The sequence below is a fragment of the Python bivittatus genome, unplaced genomic scaffold (assembly GCF_059951505.1).
Source record: "Python bivittatus isolate LINGU-HERP-01145 unplaced genomic scaffold, Pbiv_v1 ctg000980_np1212, whole genome shotgun sequence".
Classification (NCBI taxonomy): Eukaryota; Metazoa; Chordata; class Lepidosauria; order Squamata; family Pythonidae; genus Python; species Python bivittatus.
The window spans coordinates 40,005,890-40,030,059 of NW_028277125.1; the positions used below are offsets into that span (position 1 = coordinate 40,005,890).

Here is a 24,170-nt window from a genome sequence, read left to right on the forward strand (position 1 = left end):
TAAAGTAGCAACTAATGAAGATTTTGACCATTTATTTATGCATGTGAAGATTTTACTGAAAAGGTAACAAGTTTTAAGTGTATTCAGATAACTTTCCTTATTTTATATAAACTAAATGTACATATCTAGTATACGGAGTTGTGCAACACATAGGGTTCAATTTGGAAGAGATGTTTTGGAACATATGGGAATGAGAATGGAGTATCTGTGACTCAGTAAAGCAGCCACATCTGTTGCAAGATTAATAAGTCAAATAGGGGCTGTATTTCTGAGTATTCTGAATCATCTCTCCTGAACTGAATCCAAAGCACTGCAAATCCGAGTAGCTGATCAAATTAGATAGCTCTATCAATGTATTCCTCACTGGATTATTTAATCAACATAGGAATCAAGGAATTCTTGATTATTAGGTAATCCTTGCCTATTTCAGCAACGTGAATCCAAAGGGCAAGCCCGTGCAGTTGTTTAAGAAGGTCACTGTCCTTACTTTGAACGCTTCATACAATGTTGTCCACATAAATCAAATAAAAAAGACTAAGAAACAGGAATGATTTTCCAGCACAAATTCATTCCAGTAATCCTAAAAAATGCTAGTGTGTGCATTAAAAAGGTATTTCCTTGGAATACTGGAAACACAAAACAACCCTGCAATGTTTCTTAACTCACTGTTCTTTTCTTTACGTAATAAGCTATATACCAGATAACTCTTTTAGCAGAAATTAAACCAGGCTGCTTTGATGCTGGAACTTTCAAAGGGATATTTTCACTCCATTTTTTATGACTATAGCAAGATTATATATATATATATATATATATATATATATATATAGAGAGAGAGAGAGAGAGAGAGAGAGAGAGAGAGAGAGAGAGGGGCACAATAATTAGTACAGGAATTCATAATTTTGGTAGTCTCTAACTGTAGGAGATAGGAAATGTGGAAGTGGACAGCAACAGATATGAGATTTCTGGTCACTCATAGAAAAATTTATACCAATATGAGGTAACAGTTTTCTTACAAATGTTGAATGAAGAAAAAATAATAAATTCAGCCACTAAATGGTCTAGTATAAATGTGCAAACAGTTCTGGCCTTTATATAACTTTTAATTTATACTTGCTGTTATCTACAAATATGGAAACTGGAAATCTCTTGAACAAACAAACAAACAAAATAATAAAGTCAAATGGGAGGTAATGGAAAGATGAAAAGTCATTAAGCAGTATTTATAGGAGCCAGAAATATTATTTTCAAAAATATATTTCTGTACCAGACTGTTCATATTCTATAGTGAAGATAAGGAGGAAAAAAGCAACATTGTAATCCTTTAATTTAGTGAGTTTGTATAATAAATGGCTAGGATGTGGGAAGCTGGCAATATGTAATGGAAGAAGGTATCTTTTCCATGCAACTTGGCAGCAAGAGAGCAGCCATCATAAATGAGTAATGTGCTGATTTCTTTTGGTACATGAAGAACAGTAAGCTCTCTATGGAAACGCTGGTGCTCATGAAAGTCTCAGAATATACACAAATTGACATCAAATATCTAGCTGGCTGTATTCCAACATGCTTCATTAACAGATTTTCTCATTTATGATGTTAGTATGTTAAATTTCCCAGGAACAGCATCTGCCACAGCAACATTTCTTGAGCTGCAACTAGAGGAGCTAACACAGAGAGATTTTCAAGAGTAACAGAGCAGAGCAACTGCTTTAGAAAAAGCAATCTCATAAAAGTTCTGCCAGTTCTGTCTTGCTTCGCTGTGCATGTTAGCCATCTATATCAATACCAAATGTGAAGTTCCATTCTTCATTCCAAATTTAAATGAAGAAAAGCACAGGTTTGGCAGAGCAGCTTATAGCTTTCAGCAGAATCCACTGGAGATGAGGACTAGAACTGTTGATGCTGATGTTTTGTTAAGCAAATCACAAGGGTCAAAAACAGGTGGTTCTCACAAAGACTCTGCATTGTTGCCGTTCTTTATATCATACATACTCACACCTTCCACTTTGGATCCACGGTCCACCAGCAAACATTAAAAGTATTTTTCCACGATGCTTTATGCCCAAGGATTAGTCTTCCAGAAGAGGAGGAGGGCTGAGGTGAAGCTGAAAAGTCTCATTTTGGAAGATACTATTCAGGGCAGGATCTCCCTGGGAGACATGGAAGAAACCATGTTTTTCACTGCCACGATCTCGAGACAGTTCAGTTAAAAGCGCCAACTACAAAATAAAATAAAAATACATTTATGCAATATGGCTAATGCAAGTGATAAGAAAAACTGAGGTAATGTAGGCTGTGCAGAAACAAATTATTTCAAAGTCGAAAGATCAACACTGAATTTCCATTAGGTATAGCTGGAAAGGACAAAAATAGCTTTATGATCATTTCAGGATGATTGTTCTAAAAACAAAGAGTGTTTAAAGAATAACAACGTAAATATATACTTCAGGAAATTATGAACCATTTCTGAAGGAAACCTCTGACATTCTATCAGTGAGTGTATGATCCAGAACAATTGAATGTTTTATTTAAAATATTATTGTGTATCAAAAGGCATGGAAGAGGACAATCAAAATGGGTCAAGGTGCTGGAAAAACCTTCCCCTGAGAAATGGTTAGAACAATCTAGGGCTGTTTAGCTCAGAAAAAAGTGAGTTAAATGAAGCATGGTAAGGTTGAAAAAAAGCATGGTTTAAAGAAAGTAGATACAGAGAAAATTTTCATCTGCTCTTACAGGGCTATGCTTTTCAGTGGCAGTTGCTACTGAAGATATGCAATTACATTTACTGTATTCCCTGCTTATGGGCATCAAATAAGCATTTGGTTGGTCACCATAAGAAAAGATGCAGAACACAATAGGACATTGATTTCATTCAGAGTGGTTTTTATGTCCTTATATTGTTTATTTTCCATCCAAGACAAACATAGTGACAACAATAACCTTTATGATATTTCAAATACCTCATGTCTGAAAACATGTCAAAGTTGGATCTAATTTACATTAAAAATAATAATAATTTAAAAAATAATAATTACCCTTGATGTTCCACGATATAGACGACAGAGCTGGTCAAAAGCTTGAGCTTGCTGAGGATCCAGCAGACACTCTGAACTAGTCTAAAAAGCAAACATTATTAACTTAAATCACAGAGCTGGAAAGGGACATTTAGATCCCTGAGCCCAACATCTATTCAATGCAAGAATCCAAATTAAAGTATCTCATGGTCTCCAATCCCTGCTTGAACCCACCCAATGAAAATAATTAGTTCCACTATTAAACTGCTTTTGCTGTAGGAAGTTCTGTTTTCTAATATTCACTTGGAAACTGTCTGTCTGTAACTTTTGTCTATTATTTTGTATCTTGCCCTCTGGAATAATGAGAAACACCAAGTTCACTGGATGGAGTGGAAATCCATAAAACTTATTAAGAAACTGGCACAAACAGACATCAAATTCAAACAACATAACATACTTTCTTAAAGGATAGAAAGTGAATAATTCTCTACAGACTACAGCCAAAGATTACACCATACTCTGTCCAAGAAACTCCTAAATCATCTTATCAGTATCCTTTACAACAAACATTAATTATCAATGTAATCTCTACTATGGAATTTCAATTACATTAAGACTTTGCCAGGTTACTATAAATCAATGAATTACAAAATTTACCTCCTTGGAAAAGAAAAAAGAAAAGAAAGAAAGAAAACACTATCCAAGCTTCTATAAGCATCCATTCTCCACATTGGGAGAGCTCCATACACCTTCCACAAAATTATATATCTATCCAGCCACATAGTCATCCAAGCTAAAGAGTCTGTTCTTACACGACTCCAAAAAGTTGCAGCCTGAACTCCATTTTAGCCACCATGGATATTGGAGCACTGCACATCAACATCTTCCACAAACATGGACTTCAAGTTATTAAGAACATCATCACTGATGCCAAAACAGATGCCTTGCCATCAGATTGTGTGACTTTGTATTCATCCATAACTACTTCACCTTTGGCAATAACATGTATCTGCAAATCAGTGGCACAGCCATGGGCACACACATGGCTCCTCAATATGTCAACTTCTTAATGGCTAATCTAGAACAATGCTTTCTCAACTCTTACCCTCTGAAGCCTTTCCTTTACTTGAGATTCACTGATGACATTTTCATCATTTGGACCTGTGGAAATGAATCTTTCTTCAAATTTTACAATGCCTTCAATAATTTCCACCCCACCATCATCCTCAGCCTTGACCTACCTACAGAACAAGTTCATTTCCTTGATATCATGGTAAAACAATACAATGGACACATACATACCACATTATACAGGAAACCTAAGATCACCAGGCATACCTACGTACTTCCAGCTTCCACCCAGAACATATCGCCGCATTTATCACCTATAGCTAGGCTCTATGCTATAACTACATTTATTCTGACCTGCTTGACAGAGATGCTCAACTAATGGAATTAAGCCAGGCATTCAGGAGACCCTACCTACCCAATGAGATCAATAGACTAATCAATAATGCCAGATTGATTTCCAGGGAAGACCTATTAAAAGACAGATCACAAAAACAGACCAACAGAACACCACTGATTGTCACCTACAGCTTACAGTTGAAGCTACTCAAAAGCATTATTTATAATCTACAGCCCATACTGGAGAATGACACTGCACTTTCTCATGCACAGGGTGGCAGGCCTATACTTCCATACAGACAACAACCCAACTTGAAGCAGATTCTCATCAGCAACAAGTGATCTCAAAGCAACCATTTTGAAAAACAAGATGGTAACAGCACCATTGAGTGAGAGATTGATGAACTCACATATATCAAAAGGTTTCAAACTATCTCAAAAGGTCTCAACAAAAACTATTTGTTTAGCAGGTTAGAATTGTCAATTGATAAGGTACCTGTAATCTGTCTCACGTGCAATCTGCATCTGCATAATCAAACTGCCTTCCCCTCCCTTCCCTTCTGCCTCATCCCAATTTAAATCCTGTATCAGTTTAGCCACTCTATGCATCTGATGAAGTGAAATGCAGCTCACAAACATTTATGGTTTTTAAATAACATTTGTTACTTGGAAAAAGCACTATCAGATGATTCCTGATTTTTTTCTGGAATAATGAATGCCATATGCTTGCCATTTTTTCAGGTACTTGAAGAATGCTACAGTATCCTTCTTGATTTTTCTATTTTCAGGCTAAACACAAGCTCCTTCAATCTCTCTTCAGAGATGTTATGAGTCTCCCTATTAACCTTGTTGCCTATCTTTAGACTTACAGAAGTTTGTCTGAATCTTTCTTAAAGAGTGATGCTTAGAACTGGACACAGTATCTGAGGTTAGGTCTGACCAATACAAAGTGGAAATGTGGAGTCCTTGGGGTTCTCTGAGCTTGGTTTTTTTCTTGCAAACGTTTCATTACCTGGCTAGGTAACATCTTCAGTGAAATTATTAGCAATTTGGAAATTACAGTTTTGCTGATGCAGTTAAAAAAGGGCATTTGCCTTTTTTGCAACCATGTCACACTGCTGCTCATTTTCAGTTTGCAATCAATAACTTTCCCAAGATTTTTTCCATAAGTATAGTTACCAAGCCATGTACCCCCTATCCTACAGCTGTGCATTTTATTTTATTTCATTCTAAATGAAGGACTTTGTAGTTGCTTGGTTACATTTGTTACTTTCAGCCCATTTATCCACAATATCATTTTGAATGTTATTTCTATCTACTAGGTATTAGCTAGTCCATCCAATTTTGTGTCATCTGCATGAAAAGCATTCCCTGCACCTCTTCATCTAAGTCATTAATGAAAATACTTGGAAAATATGCTGAAGAGTAGAGGACACAGAACCAGTCTTTGCAAGCATCCTACTTTATACTACTCTCTGACAAGAAAGCATTGATAAATGCTCGTCATGATGTTTGAGCAAGCTGTGTATCCACTTGTCATGCCATCCAGCCTACCATTAACTAACCTGCTAACCAGCATGTCATAGGTTACTATCGCAAATGTTTTGCTAAAATCAAGAAATCTGTCTACAGGATTTCCATCATTTATTGAGAAAGTTACCCGAACAAAAAACGAGATAAGAGCACTCTGACAAGATGTGTTCTTGACAAATCCATGCTGACTTCTGGCAACTACTGCATTGTTTTCAAGATACTTTTAGATCAATCTCTTTGTGTTCTGCCCTAGAATCTTCCCAGGTATCACTGTCAGACTAAATGGTCTGCAATTCCCTGGATTCCTCTTCTTTTTGAAAAGAAGGACATTTGCTCTTTTTCAGTCATTTGGGGCTTTACCAATGATAGAGGATTTCTCAAGGACACTACATGAGGGTTCATCCAGATCACCAGCTAGTTCTCTCAGTACCCCAGGATGCAATTCAACTGGTCCTGTGGATTTAACTCAATGTAAAAAGATATTCCCTGACCATATTTTTAATCCATCCTGCTTTTCACAATTTCCTGATGGAACACATAATTGTTCCTTTGAAGGATGATTAAATAAAATATTGAGTGGCTCTGCCCCTCCCTCACTTTTTGGTTACATGTTAGCATTTTGCTATCTTCATCAAGCAGCTGGTATACTGATTCTTTTCTTTTTCTTTTGAACATATCTAAAGAAGCCATTTTCATTACCATCCTTTGCTAATCTCAGCTCATTCTGAGATTTCTTTTTCCTGACACCAGCTCTGCAATTCAAGGCTGCCTGTCTGTACTTTTCCTTTGTGATCAGGCCCTCTTTCCATTTCCTGTATGTGTTTTTTGTTTGCTTTTAGTTCTTTACTAATGTTCTGAATCCTGTAATTCTTAATGCTCTGATTGCTATATTCTGAGCAATCCTCTTTTAATAAAATCTTTAAATAACTAATGTAACACCCCCCCCCATTTGTAAAGGACTTCTGAACTGACATTTCATTTCATATTTCTCCTAATATATTCTCCAAAAACTAAAAGCAAGTGAATATGTAAGTTTAACTCTCAGTGTGCAAGTAAGTTTAAATATATAACTTAATATATACAACTTAATATATAATTTAACTTAATATATAACTTAATATATATGTTGGTTCCAAACTACTGTAGTTAAGCAATACCATGCCTTTTCTTTAGCGTCCTATACACAATAATATAGAATAACTGGTTCCTATCTTAAGAAAAGACACAACTTCTTCCCTTTTGCTGTATTTTATTTGTACTTATTGATCAATCAGATAGTTCTTGAGGATGATTTATTGCAAGTAATTTTCTTATTGCCATGGAAACAAGTGCTGCAGGGCATTTTCTGTTTTAAAACTAAAGGAAAACTCTATAGGGGTTCCCTTAGAATATCTAGCATCTATGTTGTTCTGCCAAATATTAATGCTCAGTCCTTCATACATACATTATGTATTATTTTTATATATAATTTTTGCTTCAAATACCAGCAGCTGGCCAAGCAACTAATAGTTTCACCCAAGAATGTTCTTGCTCAGAATGTTTATATATCAGAATTAGAATTAGATTGAATTGAATTAGATTGAATCCTATTTGTAAAAATGATCATTTTTACATTATATACATCTTTTCTGAAATTTACAAATATAATTACAGTAGCATGTAAAAGCTGAAACAGCATTCTGAATGTAAATTGTAAATTGTTTCTAGGAACAATTTTGTGCTCAAATAATCTGACAGAGACATACATTCTTAATTCTATGAATAATGGCAATTGCAAAAGGTTTGCATTACAGAACACAAAGGAGTTTTCACATTTACTTTCTCAGACTTGCAGACATGATTATATATTGTGCCTAATCACCCTATTATATATCCATTTTCTCATGAGAATAAGAAACAGGTTTTGATGTTAGACCAATCTAGGTCTGAGGATGTGGCCTTACAAAACGTTCATTGTCCTGAAGCTCAGCAAAGCCAATGGACATTGGAATCAAACTCAGCTCAGCTGTGTGTCAGGAAAAGCTTTTCTAAAGAAAGACTTCAGAGATGAAAGTTTGGAACTCCCTTCAGATGCCTGGTTCCACTATAACTGTATGCATTTTAAGGAACAAAATGGCAGTCATCGTTCTTGCATGCAGGGGAAAGGAGGTGATTTCTGCATGTCCATCTGAGAGTCATGCTGTTGGTGCTACTTTCACTGTTGGCTTGGGCCAAAATTACTTTTCTGCTGCCTGCTGCCTCTGAAACTATTCCTTGGCTCTTCCTACCTGTGGGAAGCTGTTCCTGGAACCAACCTCTAACATTTTTGATTCCATCCAACTTCCCTCTTTGTCTTTCTTGGTCTGCACTGGAGAGGAAAAGTTGTTAACATTCATATGCTTGTACCAGGCATAAAAAATACAGTTCCTGTTATTAAAAAAAAAAAATACAAAAGACAGACTCAGCTGCAAACAGGCAAATCTGTAGGAAACTATTCTAGAAATGCTGCAATATAAGATGGAATTTGAAACTTAGAAATACTCTTAAGATAAAGTTCTTCTATTCAAGATACACCCTTACATATGATATTTACTACAATCATTTTCCCTGACTATACGCTTTATTTTCCAGCATGTTTGCTGAGCAGGGTGCTCACAGAGAAGGGGGGCGGGGAAGGGGAGGGATAGTCAATAGTGTGTTGCACTGCTGTCACTTCACATATAAACCTCAACACTACTTCAAATTCAAGCTGACAGTACTTTTCAGAAGAGCAAGAATGGCACTAAGAACTATATTCCAGATGTTTGGTGGCATTTTTAGCATCAATCCATTTTTGGTCAAAGGAAAAGAAAAAGAACAAAGCCTTGAATGTACAGTATACGTTAGAAAACACACTTTGGAAGCATATATTAGCACTGTAAGTGGATACTAATGAAACAACTATTTTGGCTTCATTAGATGTAGAAAAAGCCTTTGGTAAGATGCATATTAAGTTTTTGGAGCAAGTTATGAAGTTGGTTTCCAACTGAATTTATTTCTTGGATAAACTATTATTACTTGAGTCCCTTTGTACAGGTTACTAATTCCAATTACCAATAGAATTATTTCCTCTGTAGTCAAGATGAGATACAGAATGTGTCAAGAATGCCCCCCATCTACTTTAATATTTAACTGGTGTCGGAAACTGTGGCATTCTTAATAAGGCAATCTGGCAATATTCAAGGTATACTGTATATGGAACAGAAATTGAAAATAATTTGCTGTCATATGCAAATGAAACTTTAGGCTTTCTAAATTATTAAAGATCATTACAAAGATTTATGGAAATGTACAGAAATATGGTAACTATTTTGGCTACACAGTTGGGTAAGTCTAATATGCCAACTGGAAAAAAAGAAATCTATGGAATTAGGTTTTGTTTATTGTTCTGATTCTATTAAATACTTGGGGATAATTATTCCTAGGAAAATACTTTGTTTAATATATATGAATATTTCAAGTTATAGAATGAACAATGAAAATCAAATATGCTTCAAGAGTAATATACGTTCTGAGAGGGTTGCTTATCATAGTTCCACTGAAATATTTTAGACCAATTAATAAGTTAATGGTTAATTTTTTATAAAATGGTCAAAATATAGGAATTTTCTTTTAAAGCTATAGCTTTATGATAGTGTTAGTTTTACCAACACATGATTTTAAAGTATACCATAATGTATGTTCATTAACTTCTGTAATGGTATGTAATTCTACATTCAGAACCTGAGACAGATTCACATGCTGACGAGCAAGACATTCCTCAACTATTAGTTATGAGAATAGTCTCCTCACCAGATTATACTGATGCTTTGAGTAAAGAAGTGAAAAAATCTCTGCCTTAGCAATTTGGGAATAAATTGGACTCTAGTTGCTGAAATTTCTATACTTTTACTCTTTCAGGTAAATCTTGTTAAATGAAATGCTGGGAGAATCTTGTTTTCTGTTGAAGTAAACTATCAAGAGCTTAATTATTGATTATGTACCATCAACTCCGCAACAACTCTTGGCAACCACAAATATTTTCTCCATGATGATCTGTTCCTAATCTGGTCCTTCAAATCTTCCAATGGTACACCCATTGGCACTATAACTCAGTCCATCCACCTTGTTGCTGGTTGTCTTCTTCTCTTTCCTTCTACCTTTCCCAGCATTAGGGCCTTCTCCAGAGAGCTAGGTCTTTGCATAATGTGTCCAAAATATGATAATTTGTGCCTGGTCGTTTGTGGGAACTTTGGTTGATTTATTTGATGATCCATTTGTTTGTTTTCTTGGCTGTCCATGGTATACTAAGGAATCTTCTCCAACATCAACATTCAAAAGCATCAATACTCTTTTTATCCTGCTTCTTCAAATTCCAACTTCCACTTCCATAGAGATTCACAGAGAATACCACTGCTTGCAGTATACTAATCTTTGTAGGTATAGACACATCACGGCATCTGAATATATTTTCCAAGGCTTTCATGGCTCCTGTACCAGCTTGTTTTCTTCTGTTTCTTTATCTTTGGAGGTGTCTTCTCACATTCATCCTTAAGTTCCTTAAGTTCATTCCACAGTTCCTCTGGTTGATTATCAATGAGGTTCAGGACTTCAAAGTGATTCCTGATATTCTCCTTGAAAATGGTGGGTGTATGATCAAGTCATATTGTGGGAACTGGTTGGCTTTCTTCTTCTTTAGTTTAACCTGGAATCTGCACGTGAATGGTTCATGAACTGTTCCACGGACAGCAGCTGATCATGTCTTTGATGTTATAACTGAGCTCTTCTACCTCCTTTAATCAATAATATAGTCAATTTGATTTCTATGAACTCCATCTGGTGATATCCATGTATACAGACAATGTTTTGGCTATCTGAAGACAGTGTTAGTTATGAATAAATCATTGGAGTAGCAGAAATTAGTAAGCTCTTCTCATGCTTCACTTCAATTTCCTAAGCCATACAATCCAAATATAACTTCCTCTTTAATATTCCAACTTTGACATTCCAGTCTTCAATCATAAACAGGACATCTTGCTTGCATGTTCTATTGATTTCAAATTGAACTTGATCGTAAAATTCATCAACACACTCTTTTTCTGCATCAGTGATTGGAGCATAAACTTGGATGATCTTCCATATTAAAGGGCTGTCCACAAAGCCTAACTGATTTTATCTGGTCAGTGATTGCATTGTAGCCAAATGCTGTTCTTGCTATACCCTTCCTAACTATCAAAGAAATGCCATTCCTTTTTTGTTTTTCATGTCTTAAGTAATAAACAGTGTGAACTTCTGATTGAAAGTGTCCAGTCCCACTCCATCTCAATTTGGGATGCCTAAGATAGCAATTTGTCTATTTGTAGTCATTTCATTTCATCTTTCACTTGTTACATTTCCCCATGTTCATGCTTTTTACTGTTAGCATACACTCCCAGTGTTCTTTGCTTATCCCTCCCACCCTTGTCATGATGACGCTAGGACTTGGAGAGGTCAAGATCTTGACTACCTCAGTGATGTACTGGAATGAAAATGAACATGTACCATTATATACCACTCAACTGGAAAAATATATACCCTTACATTTCAGCAAGTACTTAGTTCTCATTATTACAGGGATTATATTATCTTTCAAGAACTTAAGGTAGTTAGTATATTCGGGCATGATTGGGTAAAAAATTAAAATTTGATCCCAGTTAGAAACTGGGAGACTGTGAGTTCTAGTCCTGCCTTAGGCAAAAACCAGCTGGATGACCTTGGGCCAATCACTCTCTCTCACCCCTAGGAAGCTGGCAATGGCAAACTACTTCCGAAATCTTGCCAAGAAAACTGCAGGGACTAGTCCAGGCAGTCACCAGGAGTCAGTAATGATTTGAAAGCATCCCCTGCTCCACACACACACACACACTGATGACTTGGAAGAATAATTATTTTAAAAACTAAGGGAAAAACTTTGTGGGGGGGGAGGCATAGAAGCAGAAAATGGGATATTCACTGTTAAACAATTAATTAGTAATACTTTAAAGACTTTTGACATAATACAAATGAATATAATTTACCAAAAATCAATGAATGGTAAATATGTACAGTTAAAACATCCCCACCAAGTAATCCACCTACATTCTCTATTGGTTCTCATTTATCCAATTCAAGCAAGGAACATTGATATGCTAAAATCAGAATTTTCTATTGCTTTGCCGTAGCAGCTAGATTACTTAAAGCTTCTGAATTATATTAAAAAGCTTGCAATCTAAACATGAGTCAGCACTGTGATCAAAGTATGTAAATGCAATTTTGGAAGGCATTTAGAAGAAACACTCCTCTAAGATTTCTCTTTATATTCCAATTTTCAATCAAAAGCATATTCTCTCTCTCCTTCATACTCTTATATACAAACACAAGCATTCATGGAAATGATGTATCTTTGTTTATAGAAATTCCAATGTCAGTAGGCCCAGAATCCAGACAAGGCTCAGCACATTTCTGCTCAGACAACATGCCTATTATTCTTTGGCATGTGACTGGATAATCTTGGTGGCATCACTAGTAATGAAGTACAATTCTTCTCCTATATAAAAGTTACTTCACAGGATGGGTGCTTTCTCACATCTATTTATATGTAACTGATATGTACAAATATTTTCTTTCTAGATGTTATGTCAGAAGAATCCCATTCATTTTCTTTTTGCAGTTTTTAAGTTGCTTTGTGAGGTTTTTAGGTACTCAGATCAGTTACACAGATTAAGTAAAGTAAGTCTAAATTTAGAATTTAAGAAGTATAATAAAACAGAATAATAACGATAACAAGTAAATAGTTATGGCAGAAACAATGTGAGGAGACTGATGCTAGCTGCATAAAGAAAAAACACTTTTATCAGATCACCCAGGAACAACATAAAGACAAAATGCCATTATAGAAAAATTCTAACTGCTGCATATCCCATGATTGACTATATTAAGAGGATCAAAGGTGTACAGATTTAAGCTGTAGAGAAAAGTATGATGGAAATTCCTATGATTTCCCTTTTTTAAGATAAATACAAAATGCTCAGGAATTCCTAGCCATCTTTGAAAGAAGCTGTGATGACAATGTATGTTACTGCATCAAACAAAGCATATCTTAAAATATTGTGCTGTTTGAATTTTGAATGTTTATGGGTCTTGCCCTCATCCATGTTACATGAAGGAAAAATAACTCAAAGATTCATAAGATTTAAATATGCTTACAGTCAATTCTAATTTCCCAGTTAGCCAAGGGTTTGAGGAAGGAGGCTAGTAGAGAAATAGGAAGGGATCTATGATAGATGAACTTGTTGGTCCTTCATGGAATCATCAAAGGTCTCTGCAAAAATTATTTTGACTTATAAAAGGCTGAATAGTCAAGCTTACCGATTCCAGATTTTTTCTTTTAATCATCTTGGAGTTTTAGCAGAATAAGAACATGGCAAAAGCTGAATCTTACTGAAGACATCCCTTCTGATGAAATTTTGTTTTAATGAGAGATTCTAAATCCCCACATTATTTTTTGCCATATCTAGACACACACCTATGAGGAGCATTCCTCCCTAAAAAAATTCAATTTTTTCAAAAATAATAAATAAAATTAAAATTAAAAACATTGATTATGGTCATTTTGAAATAGTAGATATCTTTTCTTGCAAGCAGGTTTGTTTTCAGGCAGATATCTCATTATGCTGAAAGATGAAAACTAGTGTGGCTACTCATAAATGTTACACAGCAAATGCCCTGGCTGAGGGTGCAAATGGCAAAGTACCAACAAGCATTTCCTGACTTTTTCTTGAGGTGTAGATATTAGTTGTAAAGAAAATACAATAGACTTGTTTTCGCTGTATCAGGAATGTATGCACTGCCACTCAAATACACATGGCAAGGTTATATTAACAGCTTTTTGGATGGCTGGTATAACGTCTGTTTGACGGTACAGGAACAGCTTCATTTTGTAGCAGTTGACCTGAAGCTCTCAGAAACATCTTGTGGTGGTATCTGGGAGGCTTTTGAACCTGTGGAACCCAAAGAAATCCTCTGCAATCTTAGCTCAGCTACTTGTAATTTGGATGCCCTCACTTGGCTAATTAAAGCAGTTGGGAAGGAGACTGGGAATTGAATCTGGGTTGCAGTCAATGTCTCTTGGAGAGAAGTGGAAATGCCAGAGGTCCTTAAAAAAGCACTGAGTTTGCCCACTCTTGCCCACTTAAGAGGCAAGACCTGAATCCAACAAAATTGGACAATTATCATCCTATCTCTAACCTTCTGTTTTGGGAATGTTATTAGGAAAGTGGTTTTAGAGGGTTCTGGAGGATATGGATTATCCAAACTCTTGCCTATATGGAAGCAGATCTGGGCATGGATCAGAAACCCCCTTGGCCAACTTACTGGATGACCTATAGCAGAAATTAGATGCAAGTGGTGTGAAATCCTTTCCTCCAAATCTATTAGTGGCATTTGGTACTGTCGACCACAGTAGCCTTCTGGAATGCCTGAGAGGGTTGGGGGTTGGATGCATAGTGTTACGTTGGCTCAATTCCTATTTGAGTATGCAGGTCCAGAGCATGGTTGTGGGGGGAGGAGGGGGGGATTCCATGGGTACATCATTATGGAGTGCCTCAGGGTTCACGTCTTTCCCCTGTCCTGTTCAACATTTGTGTGAAACCACTGGGAGAAGCCATCCAATAATACTTGGGGTGAAGTATTATTAATATGCAGATGGTACTTAGTTATATTTCCCCACCCTGGGCCTGAGCCCATTGAAAGATGCTCTGAAATTATGATTCAGTGTCTGGAAGCTGTCAGGGTTTAGATGAGAAAAAAAAGTTTCAGATTCAACCTGAACAAGACAGAGTGGCTTTTGATTCAGAGGCTTACTCCAGGACTGTATCACTGATGGGGTTGTGCTCCCCCAGAAAGACCAGGCTTGCAATCTGGGAGTCCTCCTGGACTCATGGCTTCTGCTCAAAGAGCAGGTGAAGACTGTAGCCAGGAACTCTGCTCTTTGAGTGCATCAGCTGTGGTTTTATCTGGAACAGGATGCACTGAAGATGGTCATTTATGCTCCATCATCTCTTGACTGTATTACTGTAATTTGCTCTACATTGGGCTACTGTTGAAAACCACTTAGAAACTTCAGCTGGTCCAGAATGCAGTAGCATGCATGCTCCGTGGTCAATCACAGTACTATAATATTGCATTTCTGTTGCAGAGCTGCACTGGTTACTAGTAGGTTTCTGAGTACAATCCAAGATACTGGTCCCTACCTATAAAGTCCATTATGGCTCAGGGCCTCTATATCTTGGGGACCACCTTTCACTGTAGTTTCTGCCTGTCCCACCCACACAATTTGAGAGCTCTTGCTAAGAGTCATGAGGGGGCACTGATGGTGGGTGTTCTCAGCAGCAGCTCCTCTCCTCTGGAATAGCTTATCCTCTGAAGTATGGATGGTTCCCATGCTCATGGTCTTCAAGAAACAGGTGTAAACATGGCTGTTTGGGGATTAACTGTACTCCACAATGTTATTTCTATAAATCCACAATTTAGTCATTTACTCTTGTTGCTATTTTACTTAGTATTTATTCTGATTCTAACTTTTGAAAGCTGCCTAAAGTCCAGTTGCTTTCAGGAGGCAGGCTCGCTCAATCAATCAATCAATCAATCAATCAATCAATCAGCATATCAACCTTTTAAAAATGAGTCACTTCTTCAAATCTTACCTGAGCCAGTGATACTGGAGTTCTTTTCTTCATCTCCAAGGAAGTCACACTTACTTTCTCTCCTTTATTACTTGCACTGCATTTAAAGCAAGTCCATCTCATCTGTCCTTTTGCTTCAGTGCCACACTCTTTACTTAGCAGACAAAGAGAATGGTACAAATGGCCACAACTGTTATAAAAACAGATTATATAAATTACACTGTATGTATACATAACAAAAATAAAATTGAATACCTAAGGACATCTTAAAACATATAATCAATTCTAAAAACATTTTTACAACAGTGTTATACTTCTAAAAAGTATCTTAATGCCTAAACTGTTTTAGACATTAACGGTGTAATGTTATGGTTCCTTATTCAGAAGGAAGTCCTTTGTGTTCCGTGCAACTTCCCACTACATACGTATGCAATGGAATGCACTCTAAGAAAGTCTAAGAAACCTTCCTTCTACACTTATTGCCTGCTACGATCATATACCGACAGTCCCCTAGATACAAACTTTCAAGTTGCGAACTTTCGCTGATACGAACAAGATGGACTCGGAAGTTGGACCTGGAAGTCTGGGTGGAAGTCGGGAGAAGGCACACCGCAAACTAACCCTTTCCCGCTGTCTCTCGATTTCCGGTTCCGACTTCCGGTCCTGACTTCTTGCATGGTCGGTTGTGTTTGGTGTATGGCAACTGCAAATTGCAGACTGCAAACGTCTGCAATTAAGCACAAGAGTGCTAATGGAGAGAGGAGTAGTGGGAAGAAGCGACAATCCATTACGATGCTCACAAAGATGGAGACACTGAAGAAAATAGAGGGGGAGAGAAGATGGTTAATGTGGCACGTTCCTATGGTATGAACCATTCGGAACAATCATTAAGAACAAAGACAAGATCATGGAACATATCAAAAGTTCAGTGCCTATGCAATCCAGGATAACAAGCAAGAGGAGAGGAAAAGTGAGGGAAGATATGGAGGCACTGCTCGGCATAAGGATCAAAGATCAGTATCAGCAGCATGTGCCACTTAGCCTAATGCTGATCCAGGAGAAGGCTAAGAGCTTATTCCATGACTTACAACAGAAGGCTGGTGAAGGTGCTGCTGAAAAGGCATTTGTTGCAAGCCACAGGTGGTTCTACCATTTTAAGGCTCGTGGAACCTTCATAACATGAAAGTCAGTGGTGAGGCGACAAGTGCAGATGAAGCTGCAGCCAAGATGTTTCCAGAAACCTTCAAGGAGATCATCAAGGAAGATGGTTATTTGCCCCAGCAAATATTCAATGTGGATGAAATGGGGTTTTATTGGAAGAAAACACCGGACAGAACATACAAGTAAGTAGGAGAAGACCATGCCAGGCTTCAAAGCTGTGAAGGATAGGCTAACTGTGCTGCTAGGAGGCAACACTTCTGGTGACCTGAACCTAAAACTCCTGCTAGTCTACTACTCTGAGAACCCATGAGCTCTCAAGAATATCTCAAAGAACTCACTTCCTGTTGTGTGGAAGGCTAACAAGAAAGTTTGGTGTCACCCTTCTCATCTCTGAAGACCGATTTTTCCACCATTTCATCCAGGAAATGGAGAGGTACTGCTGTGTGAAAAACATTGACTTCAAGATTCTGCTCACATTGGATAATGCCCCGGGTCATCCACCTTACCTGGACAATTTCCATCTGAACATGAAGATTGTGTATCTGCCTCCCAACACCACCTCCCTCTTGCAGCCAATGGACCAGGGAGTGATGGCAACCTTCAAAAAATATTATCTTTGGCACCTATCTTTTTGAAGCAACCTTCAAAAAATACTATCTTTGAGCAGACTTCCAGATGACCTTGTGCCTGTTTTGGAAGTCCTACGACATGTACAAGGCCATCAAGAACATTGATGCAGCTTGGCGTGAGGCTATCCCTGTGAATGTGAACAGGGTGTGGAAACATCTGTGCCCTCAGTTCATTCATGACTCTTGTGGGCTTAAGGCAGCAGAAAGGGACTTGCAGGCTATTACCAGCAACTTGGTTGCCCTCAGCAAGGAGCTTCAGCTCAACCTGGAGGAGGAGGACTTTCATGAGCTGCTAGCTGCACAGACGGAGGACCTCTCCAATGAAGACCTCATGGAGTTGGAGGAGCAGCGAAAAGAAGAGGAAGAGGAAGAGATCAAACCACCAAAGCAGTTCCAGACCAAGCTAATGGCAGAGGGGTTCAGCTTAACTGAGAAACTGCTATCATTGTTTGAGGCACAGGACCCTAACTTGGAGCACTTCACCAAGGTGTCTGCAGCTGCCCATGATGCAATCCAGTGCTACAGCATCATTTATGAGAAGACCATCACCCAAAGTTCACTGGACCGCTTCTTCAGGAAGGTGGAAACAAGTGTGGTTTCAACTACAGAGGATGAGCCTACACCATCTCTGCAAGCACCTACATGATCGCCGCAAGCACCTACATCAATGCCACCGCTTATGTAAGGTATGAACTGCTCATGCTCTTTATGCTTGTTGGACTTGCAAACAAAACAGACTTACAAACAGCCTCTCGGAATGTAACCTGTTCGTAAGTAGGGTACCAAATCTCATTTTCAATATCTTTATTATGGTAATTAATCCATTAGAATAATCCTAGACAGAGATTTGATTGCATCACTCATAAAACTGTCATCAATATATTGCCCCCAAAATTGATAAAAGTTGAGTCTTGAAGGCACTTGAGATGGGCCTCCTTGGAAGCAAACCTTCTTTCAGAAAATACAAATGTACCCTAATACACAGCAAATTCTCTTATCCCCAATTAATAACTAAAGCAGTATGGAAATATAAGTTCCTGCCTTACCATCCTGAATTTCTCTTTTCCCTGCCCTCTTCCCTGCAAAGACGGCATCATTTCCCTTTCCCAGTCAAGTATGTTATGTCTTCTATTTAAAAAAAAAATGGGGGCCAGCATTTTGCCCTACTGTCTTCCAGCACAAGAAACAGGAATAATGTATCACTGTAAGAAGCCTGTTCCCTAATCACATTTTAGTCTCTCTCAGGTCTATGAGGCAGAAGAGTTTTTTTTCCTGCTGCTGTGTAAATGAAAATGTTAAGTGATTTTTATATTTCCTGCATTTTTTAGTTCACGGTGACCATGTAGCACCTCTCACATCCACACAAGATTCTGTTTCATGGTGACCTGGATATCACTGCCCTTTCACACTGTTAAAATTCAACTTTATGCAAAATGAATTAGAAGTGGAACCAAAACTGAGATTTTATAGAACTGTATTAAGAATGCACTTCCAAATAATGAAAATCCTACACTATAGCAGCTACCCATGATCTTTTCTAATGCTAACTGAAAGCCTTGTATTTGCAGGTTCAACCCATTTATAATTTTCTTATCTGTAGAATAAAGGATACACTGCCCTGTATTTAATAACTTCCATTACTGGCTTTTACAGTTTTATTTTCAACTGAAAAGGCTGATAATCAATATTATTATTAAGATTATAGTTTGGTCACTAATAGAAAAGGTGCACATACACATCGAATTAGTGATATAGGGATAGCATACTATATGCTCAGTATCAAAGTTCCCTATCTTCTTCATTAATTAGTAAATCTGAGTTCTCCAGAAGCCTTCAAGTCCTCCCTTTCAAACACATTCATTCTTCAAGCTAATCACTGGTCTAGACTTACCTGAAGACTATAATTTGGTCACCAGTCTGTTGCCTTCTCTTGTATTGTTGCAAACAAATACAGCAATAATCTTGTTTGGGATTGAGCCCTCTAGTCACCGATGCTTTCAAATTACGTAAAGACCAATGGAGGTCACGGTTGAGTAAGCTTGTTGTTGTCTCCAAAAGAGTCTAGCCAGGCAAAAGAATAATACAGAAATCATTTAATTGTCGCCATATTATATAAATTTTGCATGTGGAAAAGTATCTTCTCATGAATATTAATACAGGACAGAAATTACACATCTTAGTATACATTATATGCTAGCCTAGCCTCCTAGCAAGTTCACTATTTATCTTCTATATTATATATCTTCAATACTATCAAATGCTTCTTGTTTGATAGCTTACTATCCCAATAGCGTAATTTTAAAATTTGAACTATTCTAATGACCCAATATAATACATACTACCTGTATTTTCTGTTTTACTCTCTTGCCATTTTAATTAATTATTAATTATTTCTACAGCCTTTGAAGATTTTTTTTCCAGCAATCACACAGGAAACATTTTAAAAAAGAAAAATATAATTAATTCTATTTAATATGGATAAATTAAAAAATAACCAGTTTCTAAAATCTTCATGAAACTTCTTGATCAGATATACCTAATTTTTGTATAACATATTTATATCAGGTTATTTTGTCTGAGACCATTTGGTTGCTGGATTACCCCTGGGGAACAATAAGCCTGGAACCTATTGACTCTTTAGGCTGATACTGGCACCCCCTTCCCTCGTTCCTTGGCCCCTGTCCTTCAAGGCCATTCTCCTCTGGGCAGTAGGAGAGCCCAGTTCTTCCAACCCAGATTATCTCCTCCCACATTATGTCTCTGTGCCAGTCCCTGGGTCAGAAATATGGATTAGTCTGAAACACAGCTGGCCAACAGTTTAGGGCTTTGTGGGTGGAAGTAGGAGGGAAAGAACTGAATCTTCATCGTGCAACATCTCTACACATACCTGTCAGCTGTTCAGGCTGTCAGCTATTTAGGCTAACTTGGGAGTTGGCTCAGAGACCTAGTGGGAAAATATTGCCTTTTACAGCCCAGACAACTGATCCACAGGCTGGGATAGGTGGCAGATGAAAAGAGGGTAGGGGTAATGTTCAAAATGGCTGCCAACCATAAGCAGTGCTTTCATTGATGGATGACTTCATCAAGGCTGGTGAGAATAAATTCATTTGAAATTATTAAAATGCTCTTTTGATTGTATAAACAAAACCATCATTAACTGTATGAGGTCCAATTGCAATATTTGCCCTAGTTTGGGCTATTATATTCTGGGGATATAATTATTATTACCCTTACAACAACAGTGCCGAAGCACAGTCATAATGTTTATTCACCAAATATAATGCTTTGACAATCAAGAGAATCTCATGGCCTTGTATACCACTCCCCATTATCTCCCTTCCACTTTCATACAGACATTTCATTACAATTTATTTCCTGCTTTGAAGGTTTTGAATGCAGTATATGACATTAAACATCTATATTATTTACCATCTACAATAGATATCGCCAAACCAGTTAAAACCAGACTCAGGTAGCTTTAGAAACTCTATTTATATGTTAATATATAAAAATCAGGAATGTGGAAGGAGACCTAGAGAAGCAAGGTTAAAAAGAATAAATCCCAGTTCACGTATTAGTGGCACAGTAGCTATCTGTCCTTGTCCTACTTTCCTTTTCAAGAGGGTATAGGCTGGATTCTCCTCAAAAAGGCTTTTTGATTCCTTGTGCTCAAGATGGCTCACACAGGATTAGCTTTCTTGCTTGGTTCCCACATTCTTTGAGGCTCATGTCAGAGGAGGGGTTTACCTACCCACTTCTAAATTATGGGAGGACTGATGATAAGGCAAGAAATATAAAGAAACAAAAGGAAGATTTAAAAGATATAGTTGCTCAAGTACTGGGCTAGACACCTCTGGCTAATAATTATACACATACAGAACAGGCAAGTTTTGTGTTATTATAATTTATATCACTGTTCTTTATGTAAACTTACACTTTGGTAGAGGCACTGACAAACATCCTCCTAATTGCTACTATTCTACAATTTCTATTTAGCATCAGTGTAATCGGTGGCATCTGAAGTCAATTCCTAAATATCAGAATAATAAGAATAAAACATGGTGCAACAAAAGCTGTGTTATGAAAGTGAAATGTTACGAAAGAGCTGAAGGTGAATGGAGACCTTTATCCCATAAATGCACAGTTCCATCCTTGCTAAGGAATTGAAGAGGATGCAGTTGGAACCCTAAATTCAGCTCTTTACAGAAGCAGGGATGCATTGTACCCAGACTCCTTCAAGCCTGATAAATGAGGATGAGGACTAAGGACACAGTGAGTACTGGAGAGGAGGAAGGAAGAGAAAGAGGGGTGATCTGGAAAGAAAAAGAGGAGGAACTGGCAGATTTGTAAAGGAGATCTTGCTCAAGGTTCCCTCAACTTCATCCATTCCATTCAAGGGCAATAGGGATCTTCTTTCAAAATAAATCGATTAACATGTCCCAGGCCAAACATTACTGGATGAAAAACAGCCCTTAACTAATTAAATATTTCAGCTGATAATAAAACCCATAAATTGTTTCCAAGCAGATAAACATAAGCAAATACACATCATATTTGTTCGATGTGATACAGTATACAATTCTAAAACATTTTGCTTTAAATCAATTTCCTTCACTAGGTTTGGAAATAATAGAAAGCTGTACATAGATATAAATATACTGAACCCCATCTTGAAGCAATACAAAAATTAGCCAAGATTCAGGAAGCTGAATTTAAGAATTGAATATTTATAGACTATCCAAATTACCTATTGAAGCTTAATGAATTGCATCTTTTCAAAGGCAGCTTTTCAAATCCCAACTCAATGGCAAGGACAAAATATTCAGTCTATTTGTGCTGGGTGGCTGGTCTTGCTACAAGTGGAGTAGAGATTGAGAGAAATAATGGTGCCATGCTTTTCTACCCTCTTGTCTTGTTTTTGTTTTTAAAAATCTGACTAGACAGCTCATTTACAAAAAAGGAGATATAGTGTGAAGTAGAATTGACTTGTGTCAAACTAAAATCTAGGCATGCAATTTGTCAATCTAACTTTAGTATCTTGATAAACAGAAGATGGTAGGCAAAGTCAGAGTTCTTTTCATCAGAGATGATGCTGACAAAGGATATTACCAGAGTTTACCTTGAGGTTATTCAGCGCGAGCACCCAGGTAATTGCCTTTATTTGTTGTGCGCATACTCACACCAAGATCAGGGATTGGAAATGGATATAGGCACATACTTGATGATTCTGCCATTTACTATATAGAATTCCAAATGTCTGGTGATCTGCTTAATTGGTACTCAGGAATGATCAAGGCAGAATTCACTTAATTTGCCTTTTAATATGAATTGACCTAATTTACACTTTTTGAACTAAATATATACATCTGAACACAATTATGCTGTATTGCTAAATTTTATCCTGCAATTCTCTAATCAAACATGGTATGTATTGGGAGGAATTGCAGCTCAAAATGTATGCAACCTTTGTGTACAAAATAGATGAGATAAGCTTGTGCAGAAAAAAATGAGCAAGCTAAAACCATTGTGTTAATATTGTATTGTATTAAGTGAGAAGTTAACACAATGGTTTTAGCTTGCTCATTTCCCCCCTGTTAAAGTTCCTAGAAGCTGATAAGGAACAAAGAGGGTCAAAACTGTAATTTTTGGACAATGGCAATTTTATTCAACAAGACAAAAATCACATTCTGCTTACCTGCTCATAGTTAAAGCTGTCTAACATGCCCAGCACAAGACCTTGAATGTCTCCAAGTTTTCCTCTTCCATATACTGGATCCTGTGTGAAAATTGTTAGAAGCTGATGCAAATCAACATTAAAACAGATAAAGATAAAGGCTGTTAAATATTTATTCCTCTAACTAAAACAAGGATGTGTCATATTTCCTATCCAATAAAACTGATAGAACACAAGAAATAAACAGAGCTATAACTTCTAAACTGGGTTCAGCTTTTTTCAACAAAAATACTTCTATGTTCACAAATCTGCCAGAAGACAGACAGATTCAAAAGGGGAGGATTTTGTGAAGGAAAGCTAAATTCTATGACCTGGATACATACATGGTTTTCCACTAGTAAAGGTTTTCTTAGAACACCGTAATCAAAATAATGCCCCATCAGAATGTTCAACATCCTGCAGAAGGCTGCTTTGAATGAATTCTGCTCTAGAAGAACTGTGTCTGAACTTACTTTGGGGGTTTTCTAGTCTCCTATGAAATTGCTTTAGCAGAGAATGGAAATTCCCTAGTGCAATCTTTCCTTCTGTAATAATATGTTTTTAAACCTGTTTTTGGTTTAGTCATCTTTAAGAGTTAATTAAACCAAGGCAGCATGTTGCCTCCCCCCAAAAGTTTTTTTTTCATTGTTTACAATTGTATTATGCCTCAGTCTGCATAGTCCTCTGCTTTCATTTTTAAAAGTTGTAGCTGTTGTAGAGATTCATAGTCAGAGTGGTTTTGGAATATGTTCTCTTTAAAACAGTACAGTTGTATTGAACATTTGAAGAAAAAAGTAGGAATAGAAAAGGAAAAAGATTTTTCAAAGGATTAAAGAATAGATTATAAGTGGGAAAAAAAGGGATTTACAAGTATCACAGAAATTAAAGTTATTCAATATTGCATTAATTGATTATAAGTAACTGAGTACATTTTATCATGATAAAAATCTGAAAATTGCTTAAACTTTACATGGTGTATAAATATGAGAAACTGTAGTCAACACAGTATAAATTA

At 37.0% G+C, this 24,170-nt stretch overlaps 1 protein-coding gene across 2 annotated transcripts in view; it reads right to left on the reverse strand.

Annotated features, from left to right (window-relative positions):
• Positions 1-3: 3 nt before the first annotated feature.
• The window catches only part of VPS8 (VPS8 subunit of CORVET complex), a 102,466-nt gene continuing 78,299 nt past the window's right edge, over positions 4-24,170 (reverse strand). For both annotated transcript variants that reach the window (XM_025166438.2, XM_088132022.1), the window contains exons 42-46: positions 23,138-23,218; positions 19,334-19,503; positions 15,674-15,842; positions 3,036-3,116; positions 4-2,219 (exon numbers count right to left, since the gene is read on the reverse strand). In XM_025166438.2, coding sequence (XP_025022206.1) covers positions 2,070-2,219; positions 3,036-3,116; positions 15,674-15,842; positions 19,334-19,503; positions 23,138-23,218 — 651 coding nt within the window. In that variant the 3' untranslated portion in view covers positions 4-2,069. The remainder of the gene's footprint in view (positions 2,220-3,035; positions 3,117-15,673; positions 15,843-19,333; positions 19,504-23,137; positions 23,219-24,170) is intronic.